General features: G+C 38.7%; 1 protein-coding gene across 2 annotated transcripts in view; it reads right to left on the minus strand.

Annotated features, from left to right (window-relative positions):
* WDR70 (WD repeat domain 70) overlaps positions 1-13327 on the minus strand; it is a 296048-nt gene extending 282721 nt beyond the window's left edge. Inside the window, exons 1-3 of one of the 2 annotated variants that reach the window (XM_029940982.1) lie at positions 13219-13327; positions 13056-13121; positions 10979-11062 (exon numbers count right to left, since the gene is read on the minus strand). In XM_029940982.1, coding sequence (XP_029796842.1) covers positions 10979-11062; positions 13056-13121; positions 13219-13243 — 175 coding nt within the window. In that variant the 5' untranslated portion in view covers positions 13244-13327. Of the gene's footprint in view, positions 1-10252; positions 10442-10978; positions 11067-13055; positions 13122-13218 lie in introns of those variants that run through there. The other variant, XM_029940983.1, reaches the window with a different exon arrangement.
* Positions 13328-18454: the final 5127 nt, after the last annotated feature.

The following is an 18454-nucleotide window of genomic DNA, read 5'->3' on the forward strand; positions in this document are numbered from 1 at the left end:
ATTCACGATGGAGTACTACATGGCAATGAGAGGGAATGACATATGGCCCTTCGTAGCAAAGTGGATGGACCTTGAGGGTGTCATGCTGAGTGAAGTAAGCCAGGCAGAGAAGGACAGAAACCATATGTTTGCACTCATAGGTCTAGCAGGAAAACAAGAGACCTAATGGAGAACCAGGGGGAATGGAGGAGGGAGAGAGAGTTGGGGAGAGAGAGGGATGCAAAACTTGAGAGACTATTGAATGCTGAGAATGAACTGAGGGTTGAGGGGGAAGGGGGAGGGGGGAAAAGAGGTGGTGGTGATAGTGGAGGGCACTTAAGGGGAAGAGCACTGGGTGTTGTATGGAAAACAATTTGACAATAAAATATTATGGAGAAAAAAAAGATTAAAATCTTTAAATCAATTAATTATTAGTTAATTAAAATAAAAAGATGTGAAAGTTATAAGTAAAAAATGAAGTATCTTAACATAAGATTTTAGGTCACTTTACTTTTCATTTTCAATGTTCAACTATGAACTTGTAACTTTGTTCATATCTGGGGCACCTGGGTGGCTCAGTCAGTTAAGCATCCAACTTTGGCTTAGGTCATGATCTCATGCTTCAAGAGTTTGAGCCCTGTGTAAGGTTCTGTGTAAAAAAAAAAAAAAAAGCATTTTGTTCATTTCTGAATTTCCCACACTGGATTTGTGGTCAAGGACTTCCCACAAAAATCAGGAGAAACTTTCAGATTTCTAGAGTTAATTAATTTGGAAAGACAAAAAAGAAATTATCCAAAGAAATAAGTCTCTTTCCTCTGATAATCTCACTCTACAATTGAGAGACACATAGGAAGGAAATGAATTATATAAATAGTCTGTTTCTTAACTGCCATGATCCTCAATAACCTAACATAATCTTTAAATTTTTCCTTAATAATGAAAAAACAATACACCTAAAGTTAGGCAGTATTAAAAACCATTTATTAATTGGAATGTTGTACTCTTTAGGGTCTTTTGTTGCTAAGATATGGGTGAGAAACAAAGAGATACTAAGCAAGTGTCAGCAGGTAACTAGACATTCTCTTATTTCAAACAGGGAAGATAAAACTCTCCAGGAAGAGATAAGGCAAATACATACCACAGCCCTAGCTTGTCTTGATATTTTCTGCACTCACTGCTGGGCTAAGGTGATTTAGAAATCAACAATTCTGCACTCTGATGCTGAGGTTGAAAAAAATTAAAAAAGAGAAAGATAATGTCCTGGGGCACCTGGGTGGCTCAGTCGTTAAAGCATCTGACTTCAGCTCAACTCATGATCTCACAGTTTGTGAGTTCAGCCTCATCTTGGGCTCTGTGCTGACAGGTTGGTGCCTGCTTTGGATTCTGTGTCTCCCTCTCTTTCTCTCCCCCTCCCTGCTCACATTCTATATCTCTCTCCTTCAAAAATAAACATTAAAAAAAAATTTTTTTAAGAGTTGCCCTGCTTGGCTCCTACCCTCATCCTGCTTCTCCAGTCAGTCCCTCCATACTCTACAGGGTGGGAGGAGAGGGGTTCAGGGGTGAAACCACACTTGGACATTTGATCCTGGGCTCAGGATCTGAGTTCTGACATTACTCAGTAAACAATACCTCGACATACATTATTAGTTATCCAAGAGCCATTTCTCCCTTTTTTCCTTGTTTAGAAAACCACAATTTTCTCCAGATAAGAGCAAGTGCTTCTGCAGAACCTGCCCCCCCAACCCCACAAAGAGGGTTAAAACTTGATTCCAACTCAATTATATCATTCTTGCCAGTGGCTGTTCTTTGAAACTGATGTGCCACACTAATACTAGTCAACTAAGATGTGAGAAGTCAGCTAGAAGAACACTTGAGAAAAGTTTTCTTACTTCTTTTATTTATTTTGAGAGAGAGAAGACAGAATCCCAAGCAGGCTCCACACTCGCAGCATGGAGCCCCCTACTCAGGGCTCGATCCCATGACCTTGAGATCATGACCTGAGCTGAAATCGAAAGTCAGGTTAACCAACTGAACCACCCAGTCACCCCTTACTTCTTAAAATATATACATATATAAAACAGCATCCTTTCAGCCTGTGGAGGTAGTCATCTGCATGTAACAAAATTTCAGTTACAATTTTAGGTCATGAGAATGTATCTGGCTTAGGACAAGCCAATACCCTATAACTGGCAAAGCAGAAAAGGGAGGAAAAACTTAACATTCTTCACGCCAGGACTCAGAAGATGGAAGAGCCCCATTCCAGAGTTATTGTCATGTGCAACAGTAAATTTTTCTTATTTGAGGCATTTTAGTTAGGTCTTCTAGGACTTCTCTGCAAGTAACAAAAAGTATCTTAACAGCAACCTTAATTTAACAAAAATTATAGCAGCTAATATTTAACATGGAGCTTACTATTGTTTTAAGCACTGCCTACAAATTAACTCCTTTAATCATCACCACTTCTGAAGTAGATACTATTTTTAGCTTTATTAAAGTATAGTTGACAAATAAAATTGTAAAAGATTTAAAATGTACAATGTGATTTAATATACATATATATTATGAGAGGATTCCTTCCATGGAGTCAATGAACATATCCATTGTCTCACATATTTACCTGGGTTTTTTTTTTTCTGTTTTTTATTTATCTTTGAGAGACAGAGAAGCAGCGCGAGCAAGGGAGGGTCAGAGAGAGAGAGAGGGAGACACAGAATCGGAAGCAGCCTCCAGGCTCTGAGCTAGCTGTCAGCACAGAGCTCGATGCAGGGCTCAAACCGTGTACCATGAGATTATGACCTGAGCTGAAGATGGGCGCTCAACCGACTGAGCCACCCAGGCGCTCCTTTAAGTGAGAACATTTAAGTTTTACTCTCCTTGCAAATCTCAATTATACAATACACTTGAAGTAGGTACTATTATTTCACTCTACTTTTGAGAAATCTATCCCATAGAAAAGTTAAGTAACAAAGCTATAAATCCCAGAACAGTGAACTTAGGCTCCAGAACTGGATCTTTCTGAGATGTGACCATACTTTCTTAAGATACTAAAATTATCCAAGGAGCACCACCTACCTTAAGTAACAATTTGACTGCCTTTCTCTCCAAGGGTACTTCTTGCTTTAATGTCCTACACTAGTATGTAGAAGATAGGAATGCTATAAAGCCCAGCGCTTCACTGCATGCTTGTTGCCAGACTATCTGGAAATTGACCCACCCACCTACTCAACTAGAGTTCCTCAGCAGAGGATAACTACTCCAAACTACTTGTCCCTAGTGAAGCATCCATTTTTTTTTAATTTAAAATTTTAACTTTTTTTTTTTAACGCCAGAAAGGATTTTCTACTTAAGAGAGGTTCTTGCCATTACCTAATGTTTCATTAAGGCAAAGGATAAAGATAAAAGGGGGATATTAAGAAATTTCAGAGGGAAAAAAAATTTCTTCCTCACTGTTAACTGAGGACTAAAATCAAAACCAAACAGAATTCAGTAGTCTATAACTCCCTTATGATACCCCTGACAGAGGGTATCATTTCATGCACTTTGACCCAATGTGGAACCAAGTACACTGTAAGCACTGTAAAAATGCTCTATATTTTCCCTCAACCAAAGTGAATTAACATACTACCCAACACTTGAGTTTATACTTCCAAGCACCTCATTTTATTGTTCTCTGCCTTCAAACAGTTACCAAGGACAGCCATTTCTGCAAAAGCGCCTCCACGTGTACCCAATTTTTGTCTAGGTTAACAGCAAACAATCCAAAAGTTCCATGTCCCATCTGGGCCAATTCACACAAACTGCAGATTCAAAGAAATGTAATTTGGCAGCCAAAAATTTCAGAGCCAATCATAGCAACCACTTAACTTGAAGAAATGAGACTTAAGATAAAATGTAAAAGATGGGAATGCAAATTGGTGCAGCCACTCTGGAAAACAGTATGGCGGTTTCTCAAAAAATTAAAAATAGAACTACCCTATAACCCAGCAATTGCACTACTAGGTATTTATCCAAGGGATACAGGTATGCTGCTTCGAAGGGGCACATGCACCCCAATGTTTATAGCAGCACTATCAACAATAGCCAAAGTATGGAAAGAGCCCAAATGTCCACTGATGGATGAATAGATAAAGAAGATGTAGTATATATACACAACAGAGTATTACTTGACAATCAAAATGAATGAAACCTTGGCATTTGCAATTACATGGATGGAATTAGAGGGTATTATGCTTAGCAAAATTGGTCAGAGAAAGACAAATATCATATGATTTCACTCAAATGAGGACTTTAAGACACAGAACAGATGAACATAAGGGAAGGGAAGTAAAAATAATATAAAAACAGGGAGGGGCACAAAACATAAGAGACTCTTATTACTGGAGGGATTGTGGGAGGGGGGATGGGCTAAATGAGTAAGGGGCATTAAGGAATCTACTCCTGAAATCATTGTTGCACTATATGCTAACTTGGATATGAATTAAAAAATAAATAAATTTTAAAAATAAAAATAAAGAAAGTTAAAGTGGCTTGTCAAAGAACAATTTGCAAGCAGAAAAGCCAGGATTTAAACCATGGTGTCGTAACTCCAGGGTACTTCTTGCTCTAATGTCCTACGCTGGTCCTTCTTAACCTTCTACTTTAATTTGTCGATTCTATAGTCCAGAGTTACGGGGTTTATGGTGTTTGGTGGAACCAGTTTTCTAGAGAAATCAGGCTGATTCTTCACTTTCTGTCAGTGGAATGAGTTCTTTTGTCAGCTACTGGCTGCTCTGGGCTCTACCATCAGGGATGATGCCTCTTGGGGGTAGGGATGGAGCCTACTCCATCAGAGATTCCAAGACTCACTGGGAGGCTGACTGGAGTCAGGGCTAATGAAGACCTGTTTGTGAACTATGGGGTCCTTATATGTCATAGAACTTCCATAAAACATTTTGGGGTGGCCTATCAATTTTGATCCCGGGAATTCTGTGGATTCATAAGGCAAAAACGTAGTCCCAGTGTTTCAGACACAAAGTACCAGGGACATCAAGTTTCTAGTAACATCTTCAGGAAGGTGTGGAAATCAATGCACTTCAAATCTGTAGCCTGGCGGTAGCCTGAGCATAGACTGCCCTAGTTCCTCCTATCGCATCCATCCTGTTTGACCTGTGCTCTCTCACCTGGGTCTAGTGGGCACGGAAGATGGAAGGAGGTCCTATATTATTACTGAGTTGAAGGGAATTCTCAGGACCCTAAAAACTGGAGTCTAAGCATCTTTCCGCCAGAACACTGTTATTACCAGGATTTTTTTTCCTGTTCTCCAACCATCTGCTTCTTTCTGTCCCTTTCTCAAATGAATTTCCCATCATTTTTATCTTCCCTGCTTCCTTTAACTCTGACTTGTACATCATGGTGGCTTATCACTCCTTAGAGGGCCATCAATTTTAGCACCATTGAGAAACTAGAATGTCATTTCAGGATTTCCTGTTCAAATATTTTTTTAAAAAGAGTTTTATAATGAATAGACACTTTTCCAGACATCCAGATGGCTAACAGACACCTGAAAAGATGCTTAATATTGCTCATCATCAGGGAAATACAAATCAAAGCCATAATGAGATACTGCCTCACACCTGTCAGAATGGCTAAAATTAACAACTCAGGCCACACAGATGTTGGCAAGGATGTGGAGCAAAGTGAACCCTTTTGCACTGTTCATGGGAATACAAACTATGGAGAACAGTATGGAGGTTCCCCCAAAAAGTTAAAAATAGAACTATCCTCCAACCCAGCAATCGCACTACTAGGTATGTATCTAAAGGATACAAAAATGCTGCTTCGAAGGAGCATATGTAGCCCAATGTTTATAGCAGTGCTAACAACAATAACCAGACTATAGTGTGGTAGGGTACCCTCCCTAAGAAAAGGAAAACAACAACAACAACACCTCAAGGCAACCTAGCTATATGTGTACGTGATTCCTGATGACCTTGTAACATGAGACCACTTAATCAGACTGCATGTTTGTGTGTTACCATATAGGGGAGACAAAGTAGTAGAAAACATATTTTAAAAACTACACCACGTGGTGTTTGGGGCTCTACTAACCCACCTAAGCTGTGCTGCCAAGAATAAAGCTGCTTCCTAGAAAGAAAAGCATTGTGTCCTGACTCTCTGCGAGAATCCTGCTATAGTGGACACAGCCCAAATATCCACTGACTGATGAATGGATAAAGATGATACACATACTTGTATCTTCATGGAACACTACTTGGTGATCATAAAGAATTAAAGCTTGCCATTTGAGACAACGTGGTTGGAACTAAAGTGTTTTCTGCTAAGTCAGTCAGTCAGAGAAAGACAAATACATGATTTCACTCACTTGTGGAATTCAAAAACCACAATAGATGAACAAAGGGGAAGGGAAGGAAAAATAAGATAAAAAGAGAGGCAAGCCCTAAGAGACTCTAAAATTCAGAGAGTAAATTGAGGGTTGCTGGAAGGGAGGCGAGTAGGGAAGAAAAAAATAAAATGTAAAAGAAATAAAGAGGTGCTTGGGTGGTGCAGATGTTTAAGCACCCTACTCTTGATCTCACCTCAGGTCATGATCTCAGTTTGTGAGTTCAAACCCTACATCAGGCTCCACACTGATGGCCCAGAGCCTGTTTGGGATTCTGTCTCCCCTTCTCTCTGACCCTTCCCTGCTTGTGCTCCCTCTCCTTCTCTGTCTCTCTCTCTCTCTCTCTCAACATAAACAAACTTAAAAAAATAAATAAATAAAATTACCAGAAATTATAGCTAAAATAAATGTTCTCTACTGATGATACTCTTTTTATCCATGAGACTTAAATCTTGCTAAATGTTTTTATTATTCTAATTTAAAACAATTTATTACCTTACCAATTTCATATAAATTTACACTGAATTTTATTTTTTTAACATTTATTTATTTTTGAGAGAGCACAAGCAAGAGAGAGGCAGAAAGAGAGAGAGAGAGAGAGAGAGAGAGAGACAGAGACAGAGACAGAGACAGAGACAGAAGGTCCAAAGTGGGCTCCTGACAGCAGTGAACCCTGATGTGGGGCTAAAACTCACAAACCATGAGATCATGATCTGGGCCAAAGTCTGATGCTCAACTGACTGAGCCACCCAGGTGCCCATAATTTTACTTATTTATTGACAAAATACCATGAAGTAAAAAATAAGAACATTTTAACTACATTATTTACATATCTCCATTAAATATTTAGGGATGTAACGTTATGTACCAGCTCTGTGAGGCACTACAAGTATAAAAGTGAAGAACAAGCTTCTTATTCTCAACACACAAAGAATATTAAGATAAATTTTATAGTATTTTTTAAAGTATCATGGAAAAAAAGCCATTATGTCCATTATGAGTTTTAAATAATACCTAGAAAAAGTAAAATATGAGTGAGCCTTTAAATGAGGTAGGATCTAACCAGGTAGAGAGACCATTTCAAGTATACCAAAAAAAAAAAAACTTTAAGCTTTTCTAATTTCTAAAATCTATGGGAGTTTTTTCTTTTCAGGATCATTAAATCATCCATTGAAATCATATCCAAATTCCTACATTTTTTTCAGATATTTTTTCCAGTCATGTAACCAAGAAAGTTGAAAAATCTATCTAAAATATAGGCACAACCAAAATAAGCATTTGAATACAAAAAAAATTTTCAGGGGGGACTTAAGTGGCTCAGCTGGTTGAGCGTCCAACTCTGGATTTCAGCTCAGGCCCTTGGCCAGGGTCGTGGGATCAAGCTCTGCATCAGGCTCCTTGCTAAGTGTGGAGACTGTTTAAGATTCAATCTTACAGCCTATGCCCCTCTCCCCAGCTCACATTCTCTCTCCCTCTCCAAAAAAAGGTAAAATGAATAAATTTTTAGAAATAAAATTTTCTTCCCCATTTATGTCCTCCTAGTATTACAGCTCTAAAAAAGGACCTAGGTTATATAAACTTGGAGCTTTCAAAAAATTTAAAACTTAAAAAAAAACAATTGCATCACTCCTATTTCTTGACATTTTACATAACACATACTTTATTAAGGTTTTATAATAATTCATCCTTTCTACTAGAGCATTTACCAACCAAAACAATTCATATTCATATGTACTAACTTGCTATTAAAAGGGACCAAAATTTTTATTCTCAAGTTTCATGTCAATCCTCACAGAAAGACTCCAATCTAATCACAAGATGAATTATGTCCATATCACAGTTTTTGAACTTTCAAGAAAAATAAGTCAAACTTTGGATTCATGTGTTTAGATCGGGGTAAAAACAGCAGTCCGAGGATATACTACTAAATCCAAGTCCAAAAATATAATCAAACCAAATCAACAAAGTTCTACACATTTAATTCATCCACAAACATCACAGAAGAACTTGGTCTAGAGATAATGTTTCAAATTTAAAAATCTAGTAACTCTTCATTGTAAGTCCTCTCTGGTGCTAAATGCCTACGTGCTTTCACTAAGAAAAACTCTAGCAATTAAAAGTGATAATTTTAGGGGCGCCCAAGTCTGTCAAGCATTTAACTGCAGCCCAGTTATGCTCTCATGGTTCCAGTCCTGCACTGGGCTCTGTGCTAACAACTCAGAGCCTGGAGCCTGCTTTGGATTCTGTATCTCCCTCTCTCTGCCCCTCCCCTACTTGTGTTCTGTCTCTCAAAAATAAATAAATAAATAAACATTAATAAATAAATAATTTTTTTAAGTGATATTTTTAAAGTAGTTAAAAGTTTAAAAAGTACTATGCCCAGGGCACCTGGGTGACTCTGCTGGTTAAGCGTCTGACTCTTGATTTAGGCTCAGGTCATGATCTCAGAGTTTGTGAGATTGAGCCCCATGTTGGGGGGATTCTCTCTCTCCCTCTCTCCGTATCTTCCCTGCTAACATGCACGTGCACTCTCTGTCTGTCTCTCTCTGTCTCAAAATAAACTTTATAAAAAAATAAATAACAGGTACTATGCTCAACATCTTAATCCCTTCAAGAACCTTCTAAGGAAAACTTTATCACTTCCACCTAACAGATGAAGAAATTAAGGCTTTGAAATTTGAAAACCCATCCAACATTATCTCTAGTCTGATGTGTGGCTGACCGTCAAATTTAGGTCCTCCAACTCCAAATCCCAAGCTCTGTATCTATACAAGGAATGGGGGCCATTTTAAAACATTCTCCAAAGAAGCAGGATTTTTCAAAAGGCATCATTACAGTTCTAAACTCAATTTAACCTTCTCAAGTATATATTGAGAACTTATCTCACAAAGCATGGTAAAGGGAACTATAAAATTTACTTGGGTGACTAGAACAATCTCTGTACAAAGGATGTTGTTATCACATGCTGAAAGAGGTAAATACAAAAATGCTATAATAGTATAAGCATTCACCAAAATGTTTAAAAATCAAGTGGTAAAAGCATTTGTAAATATGCCTCAAACAGCCTGTCTTTGTATCTGATGATACCAAGTTATTTAATATTTTTAAGTATGTAAGATATTTCAGTTAAGTTTTCAGGAGGATCAGGGGCAACTGGATGGCTCAGTTGGCTGAGCATCCGACTCTGGCTCAGGTCGCAATCACACAGTTCACAAGTTTGAGCCCTGCATCAGGCAGGCTGCTGTCCGTGCAGAGCCCACTTCAGATCCTCTGTCCCCCTCTGTCTCTGCCCCTCTCCAACTTGTGCTGTCTCTCAAAAATAAACATTTTTTTTAGGATCTGTACCTCTTAAAAACACATACTAAAATACTTACAGGTAAAATAATACGTCTCAGATTTGCGTCAAAATAATCTGAGAGGGGAAGTAAATGGAAATGACACTAGCCATGAATTGTTATAGTACTTAAATCCACGTGGAAGGAGTTCATTACTATAGTTGTGTGTGTGCGTGTGTGTGTGTGTGTGTGTGTGTGTGTGTGAGATTTCACATGATAGGGTTTTTTTAATAGTATATGTACACAGTGGGCTTCTCATCACAAAAAAACAAAACAAAAACTTATTCTTCCAAAGACCAAAAAAATTCACATTAAGGTCACTTTCCAAATATATTACTGCTATATAATTTATCATTTTAAACCAAAAGGATAACAGGCAAAACAACATTCAGTAAAATTTGTCTAAAAGTCCTCTCTGATTTCTAGCCCTTTTTACTCTATCAGGATACATCTATTCTTTTCTCCAATGTAAGAATGATCTGATTCAGATCCAAAAAGAGCAGTAAAGGAGTTAGTCTACTTGAAAGACCCTAAGGTACTTTCCAGAATTGCCAACCACCTGGTATCAAACGAGACAGTCGGGAAATTAAGGCCTTCATTAAATGTGTGATACAACTCATTAAAGCAGCGGTTCAACAGCAGCAGCCACATTCACTGTATGTCTCAATTTTCTATACTGAGTCAACAGTCAGTGGTGTACACAGCTCTGAGTGCCACCTCTCGCCCAGCCTTCCAAATACTGGTTCCGCTGTAAGCAGGAAAAGAAAAAAATGAAATGAAAATCAGATAAAGGTGAAAGGAGAGGTTATAAAGAAACTGCTATTCTGACTCCTACAAATTAATTTAGAATCCTTGCTTGTTCATAGCACACACTTCGAAAAGATGTTAGCATTCAGACTTTCTAATCCTACTTAGATGCAACTTTTTACGCTAAAATAAATAAGTAAATAAATAACCTCTGCTTCCAAAGGAACGAGCACATGTGGTCTTTTAACAATTTTGGAAAAAAAAAAATTTTTTTTTTTGAGAGAGAAGGTGCATGGGAGAGGGGTAGAGGGAGAGAGAGAGACTCTTAAGCAGACTCCACACTCAGCAAGTAGCCCAACACAGGGCTGGATCCCACAACCCTGGATCATGACCTGAGCCCAAATCAAGGGTCTTGGACACTCAACCAACTGAGCCACCGAAGCACTCCTTTCTCAGTCTTATATAACTGTCAATGTACTTGTTTAAGGCATATATAGTATTTAAACCAATAAGAAAATCACATAACTGAACTTCTTACCCAGTGTTTTCCGACTTCTCTCCACAGCTGTTCTTCGCGTTTGTTCAAACATTGCTTCCAAATCAAATGTTCGAGCCTTTTTTCCTAAACAGAAATAAGTAGCAGATTGTGATCTTCTTGCCCTAAGCTGGCCAAATTTTAGGTACTCAATATATACTTATAACCATTCAGTCTGTTTTATTTATAGCATGGATACAAGATAAATATCTAAAAAGAAAGAAGTTACTTTAGGGAGTTTTTAGTGACAGTCTCATCATTAACTGGCCAACTTTCCCATCCTCCACTAATCCACCTGAACTCTACCCCTTAAAACTATCACTGGTGTCTTAGGCAGAATGGAGAATGTTCACACCCTAATCTCTGAAACCTACGAATATGTTATACCACACAGCAAAAGGGACTTTGTAGATGTAATTAAGGTTATGGACTTTAAAACAGATTATCCCAATCTAATCACAGAAACCCTTGCAAGCAACGATGCAGAACAGATACAGCAGAAGTCAGGGGGCTATGAACTATGAGAAGGACACTAATTCATTTTAAGATCAAGGCAGCAAGATGACAAGTAATTCAGGTACCTTAAGGAGCTAAGAGACTCCCACCTGACAGCCACTAAGGAAACTGGGGCCTCAGCCCTAAAAACCACATGAAACGAAATACTCACAACAATCTGAATGAGCTTGGAATCAATATATTTATTTTCATCGGGTTTTTGTTATAATAATGTGTACTCCATGTTAGTAAGAATATGGTAAAAATGCCATTCTTACATGATACTGACTTTTATATAAACTGAAACAAACTTTCTGAAAGGCATTACAACAAAATGTATAAATAGTTTATAAAGACATATACCCAATCTTTTGGTTACTTTTTAAGATTTATATTTTTTATTATAGTTTCTTCTTTAGAAATCTACACTGTGAAAATACACATAAGATTCCTTTTATAAGAAAATTATTTATATAAATACTAATTTTTGTATTACTGAAAAAAGTTAGAAACTATGAAAAAGAAAGTTTAAAGTATTACAAATTATGGCACTTTTATTAAGTGGACTACCATTCAGCCATTACAAATCTTGTTTTGGAAGAGCATTTTATAACACAAAAACCGTTAGAGTACTAGGAACTAAATAAAGCATATAATTAAGAGTAATATTAAACTGTACATACATATGGTCTTAATTTTCTTGATAAACACAACAGGAAAGACTGGAAAACAAAGTTCTAAGTCTTGGGTTCTAGATCACAAGATTATTAATGACTTTACTTTCTTCTTTCTCATTTATTGTTTTCTTCAGATTTCCTACTATTAACATGTGTTACTTTTGACATTAGGAAGAAGCTAAAAAACTGAAACAAAGGAAGTACTATAATAATACACAAGTATGTAGTATTTCTGTAAACATAACCACCTGGAAGTAAAAATGTGGCAGAAGACATTACAATGAATGAGTAAATGAACACCAACAAAAGACCTGGACACATTAGCCCTATATCTGTTCTACCCAAGACCCAACAGAAGGGGAAAACAATTTACATCTCTTCCCTACAGTCAGTAATGTTTTCAACAAATGACTACATCTCTGTTTGAAATGTTTTTCTTTATCTTATAACAAAGCTCCACAGAGAGACTGACATAACGATTCCGGGAAAGAAAGGCTTGAATCGAAAAGGATTTAATAGCCGTTATAATATCACTTAAAAGCTCACTTGTTGTCAGGAGGGCCATCTCATTACAGACCACAGTCAATGGTTAGCTCTCAGTCTCAGGGCACAAAAAGACAACTCCCTCCACCAACCAATACCATGCACCGCGTGGGTCACAAAGCTGTCTTCCTCTCTTACAAGACTTTCCATGAGTGTCACCTGAGCTGGTCCCAACAGACAGGCAAGGATTAGAACATGGATGGAGAAGAGAGTACCCAGAAATTGCAAATTATACACTCTAGAATGAAAGTAACTAGGACTTGGCACAGCGAAGGGTGCGGAACAGAGGTGACAGCTGGGCCTCCTCTCAACCTGTTCTTAAAACCTCTACAAAAGGAGACGGAGCTAATAAGGCAGTCACTCACCGAACCCGGTGAAGCCCATGGTGACCGCCAGCTGCGGATCTGGTCCCGACGCATCTGAGCCTGTCACTGGGACAAGAGGAGAAGAGGGAGACCGCGTTAGTGCGGCGACGCCGGCACCCCCTGGCCCTACCCACCCTGCCTGGGATTGCCCCACGGAACCCACCTTCACTGGGCCCCGGGCGCTCCATGGCCAGCTGCCGGCCGCAGGACTAGCCACTGGCACGACACAATCAGCTGCGGAAGACTCCCGGCAAAACAAGCAGGAAGTATCGCCTTCCAAGTCCCGCGCCGCCGCCGGGGCCAAGAGCGTCACCTTCCGCGGAGGGATCGCGGGCCCCGGAGCTGCGCCGCCCTAGCGGGCTGGCGGGGCATAAGCACCGCAGAGACTACCTGCTAATTCAGCCCACTGGCTGGGAACACTATCTAGTTTCTGTCAACACACTTTATTTGCTTTATTTTCATTTTTATTTATTTTTATTTTGTAGATTTTAGTCAGTAACTATATATGATGGGTATACTAAGCATTTAGAAAAGAGAGAGAAAGAAAGAATGAGTCCACAGGTCCTGCAAGAAACAAGTAAACCTGTGGAAACTCTCAATCTATTTCTCAATCTTGGCTGCATATTAGTATCACCTGGAGAGGTGTTTTGTTTTGTTTTGTATTTTTATTCAAGTATACTTGTCACGCAAAATTACAGTAGTTTCAGACATACAACATAGTGATTCAACAAGTCTTTATATTATGCCCACAGGTTGTAGCTACCATCAACATATACCATACAACACTATTGCAACACAATTGATTAGATTCCCATTGCTGTGCCTTTTGTCTCCATGATCTAGTCATTCCAAAACTGGAAGCCTCTGTCTCCCACTCCCTTTCCCCACTTTTGCCCAACCTCCTCCCCTCTGGCAACCATCAGTTCATTGCATTTATGTGTCTGTTTCTGCATTTTGCTTGTGTGTTTCTTCATTTCTTAGATTTTACGTATGAGTAAAATCATATGTTTGTCTTTCTTTGTCTCATTTCCCTTGGTATAATACCCTCTAGGTCCATCCATGTTGTTGCAAATAACAAGATCTCATTTCTCGGGGGTCAAACTCACAAACCGTGAGATCCTGACGTGAGCCAAAGTCGGGCACTTAACCAACTGAGCCACCAGGCACCGAAAGTACGTCTCGGTTTAAATCCTGTTTCTAATAATGTAATCTTGATGATTTGCTTAGTCTCTCTGTGCTTTAAATTCTTTATAAGTGGATAATATAAAGATAGCACCTATCACCTTGTAGATTTTTCTGATGATTGAATGAGTTAATTTTCAAAAAGCAATTAGAATAGTGCCTGGCATGTATTGCACACCCAATAAACATTGGCCATTATGTTTTTTAATTTTTAATGTTTTATTTATTTTTGAGAGAGACAGAGTGCAAATGGGAGAGGGTCAGAGAGAAAGGGAGACAGAAAATGAAGCAGGCTCCAGGCTCTGAGCTGTCAGCACAGAGCCCAAAAACTCACAAACTACAAGATCATGACCTAAGCTGAAGTCAGATATTCAACCAACTGAGCCACCCAGACACCCCAAATGTTGGCCATTATTAGGTGCCAGATAGTAGTGAGAATAGTGACGACATAAAGCATAGTCTTTGCCCTCATGGAATTTCCATGCTACTGAGAATATTTTTTAAAACCCTGAATGCCTAATAGGGCTAGATAATCTACTTAAATAGAGAACTACTTGAGTAGTAATTCTCAAACTAAACTGTATTCTACATATTCCTTTAAAGGTGTTCATGAGATCAAAATTCTTTCCATATTAATACTGAGACATAATTTGCCTTTTTCACTCTATTGACATTTGCACCGATGATGCAGAAGCAATAGTGGGTAAAATTGCTGGTGCCTCAGAATAAATCAAAGCAGTGACAAGCAAATTGTCATAGTAGTTCTCGCATTCCTCACTGTTTATATACCTAGTTTAAACAAAATTGAATGAAATAAGTGTCACTTTGAGGAAAACAACTCACTATACCTTTACTAATGAAAATCAGAGCTCTTAAGGGAAAATTAGAATCTTGAAAAATTTATCAAGATTGTATTAAGATTGAAAAACAAGGCTGTATCAACTACCATAAGCTTAACAACTTCCAAATACTTATAAGATTTTTTTAAATAAGATATATTAACACAACCGTTTTTTCTATTGGTTAATGAAATAGGTCAACATTTGGAAGTTCTACATAACTTAGAAAACCAGTATTTCCCAAATGACCAACATATGCATCAGAATCATGCATGGATAGAAGGTCCATTCAAAATACAAGCTGGACAAGTGGTTTTTAATTTAACAAAGTTCAGGAAAAAAATCACTGATGGTTTCAAATTCCACATCATAACTAACTTTTAAGAAACTGTACCACTCATCAAGTTCGGGTATACCATCAAAGAAGAACATTCACAACTATCTAAGGTTATTAAAATACCTCTCATTTTCCTATTATATAACTGTGTGAGGCCTGCTTTTCTTCATACACTTCAAGTAAACAACATATCATATCATAGGCAGCAGATGCAGATATGAAAATCTAGCTATCTTATCCTCTTAAGCCAGACATTTAAGACATTTGCAAAAATGTAAAATAAAGCCATTCTTCTAATATTTTAGTTTTAGAAACCATGGTGATTTTTCATAAAATGTATCATTTATATTAAAGTAAATTAGGTTTATTCTTTTTTTAGGCTCATTCTAGCAAATGACTTTCAAATTTATAATTTTTAAGAGATATTAGATTACTAACAAATATAACCCACACAAAACAGAAACTCTTTGTGATTCTTAATTGTTAAGAGTCTCAATACCCCACAGGACCTTGAGGTTATGACCTGAGCTGAAGTCAAGAGTCAGACGCTTAACTGAGTGAGACACCAAGGTACCTCACAGTGCAGGAATATTAGACTAGTATTGCCAGATCATCCAATTTGTGAAACTGGAAACTCTCAATCATATTTTATCTCAAATTAAAAACAAACACTGTACCAGACCATCAGTTTTCAATCAATGGTCTATCAAATAAGAAAATTGACAGCTGGAGACCCATTTACCTGTTTAGCCACCAATAATACAAACCTAATTTTTCCTGCTATATTTGCTATGAGGTCTTAAATTATATCTATAGACCTGTAATGTTACAAAATTTTGATATTCAGAAATTTAGTCAACCTCTTATTTTAGGGAACAAAATATAATTCAAGTAGCAAAAGATTATAGTTTAGCAAAGACCATAGTTTTGTGTCCTGAGTGCACAAGAACATCTGGCTCAAGGGATCCCAAACACAGGAGGTTCAGCCACTTGTCACTGACAAAGTCCAAAGGCAGAGAGACTAGCAGTGATAAAACAAGAAAGGAAATTATGTCAGTAAGGCTAACACCCAGAAGACAGCAGACTCGCATCTCAAAGACTATCTCCAAAGTGCTGAAAATTACTTCTAGGTTTATATAAGTAAAATGTGAGACCAAGGTCAGTAGGAAGTGTAAGTGGGCAGTAAATGTCAGATCAATCATTATCTTGGGAGTCAGCTACAGGAGTCTTTTTGGCTCAAGATAGTCCTTATTACTTGAAGGGTAGTTTCAGTTCCCATCACACGATGGTTTCCCAGCAGGATCTTTTGCCTGTGTTGAGATAAGCTGGAAAGATGAACTTAATCAATTAGAAATTTTGAGATCAAATGGAGGTAGTTGAAGTCCTCCATCAGTTTAGCTGGTCAATAAGGAGGAATGCAGTTATTGACTAAACTATTAAGAATATAACGGGATGAAGCTTATTTAAATGTGGTTCTAAATAAGGACTAAATGAGGACACCTACTATTTCTAAAGAGGGATTGCTTTTTGAATGAGTACTTTGATCACTCAAGTTGCCTTCTGTAAGAAATGAAGTCTATCTTACCTCTCTTTGCTCATTTCTTATCCTTCTATTGCATTAATACACACCCCATAAAAAATTATAGTGATACACTTAATTGCTTTACTTTGTGTGTCCCTGCATAAATCATGCACCTTGAGGACAGGAATGTATCAGTTTGATCTTCACAGCACCAAGCACAGTGTGTGACACAAATTATACATTCACTTTCTATAGCCCTTGGTGATCTATTAGGTGGCCTACTTTATACCAGTCCCTCTAATTTGTGCTGGGGAATCGAACTATGAATTAGAACACTCCTTTTCCTCTCTGTAATGAGAAATAAAGGAAGGCAGACGCTCCCTGCACATAACGAATGATTCAGTAAGCAGACAGTTCTTTTTTTTTTTTAATTATTTTTAATGTTTTTTTTTATTCATTTTTGAGAGACAGAGAGACAGCATGAGCAGGTGAGGGTCAGAGAGAGAGAGGGAGACACAGAATCCGAAGCAGGTTCCAGGCTCTGAGCGAGCTGTCAGCACAGAGCCCGACTTCTGGGCTCAAACCCACAAACCGGGAGATCATGACCTGAGTCAAAGCCGAAAGCCGGACGCTTAACCGACTGAGCCACCCAGGCACCCCCAGCAGATAATTCTTAAAGTTTTGTTTTTTGTTTTTGATGGTGAAGGGGCGGGAGACACACAAGTGGGGGAGGGACAAAGAGAAAGGCAAACAATCCCAACCAGAGCAGAAAGCAGGGCTCCAACTCAGGAAGTGTAAGATCATGACCTGAGCCTAAACCAAGAGTCAGATGCTTAATAACTGCGCCACCCAGGCGGCCCTACAATTCTTTGTAGTTATGGTAACCATGCACAAATAGAAAAACCTGATGACTTTTTTTTAAGCCAGTTCCAGACACAAGGTGGGGGTTGAACTCAGAACTCTGACATCCAGAGTCGCATGCTCTGATGACAGAGACGGCCAGAAAAGAATTTTAATGTACACTGAAGCCTGTAAGAAATGTAGTGAAATTTTGGTTCCCATGTGAACGCCTACCAACTGCACTCTTCACAAGAGAAGTTACTTGGAGTATCATAGAAATTAACGCGCAAACTCATAAGCAGTTACAGTTGAAGGATTCCAACCTGGGAACCTCTAGACACCAAGATCCACGGCTCGCGATACCCACCAGAGCCCTAGCAGCCCGCGCTGCCACGCACTACCCAGCTCCCAATTACCCGATCCCTGCTCCCTTCTTCTCCCCTTCCCAACCCTTCCGACCCCTCCCAGCCCTCTCCTTTCCCAGTCCTTTCCCTTTCCCCTTCTTTCCTTCCTTCCCTACACAACCTACACCGATTTTCTACTCCCTCACCCGCTAAATCTCCAGGAAAGCTCAGGGAAGTGCCCCCGCCCACTCGCTCCGCCCCTAACGTCCAGCCTTCTCAATCTCTTCCTTTCGGAGGCAGCAAAACAGTCTTCAAATTCCCCTCCGGACGATCCG

This window comes from Suricata suricatta, chromosome 6 (genome assembly GCF_006229205.1).
Source record: "Suricata suricatta isolate VVHF042 chromosome 6, meerkat_22Aug2017_6uvM2_HiC, whole genome shotgun sequence".
Taxonomy (NCBI): domain Eukaryota; kingdom Metazoa; phylum Chordata; class Mammalia; order Carnivora; family Herpestidae; genus Suricata; species Suricata suricatta.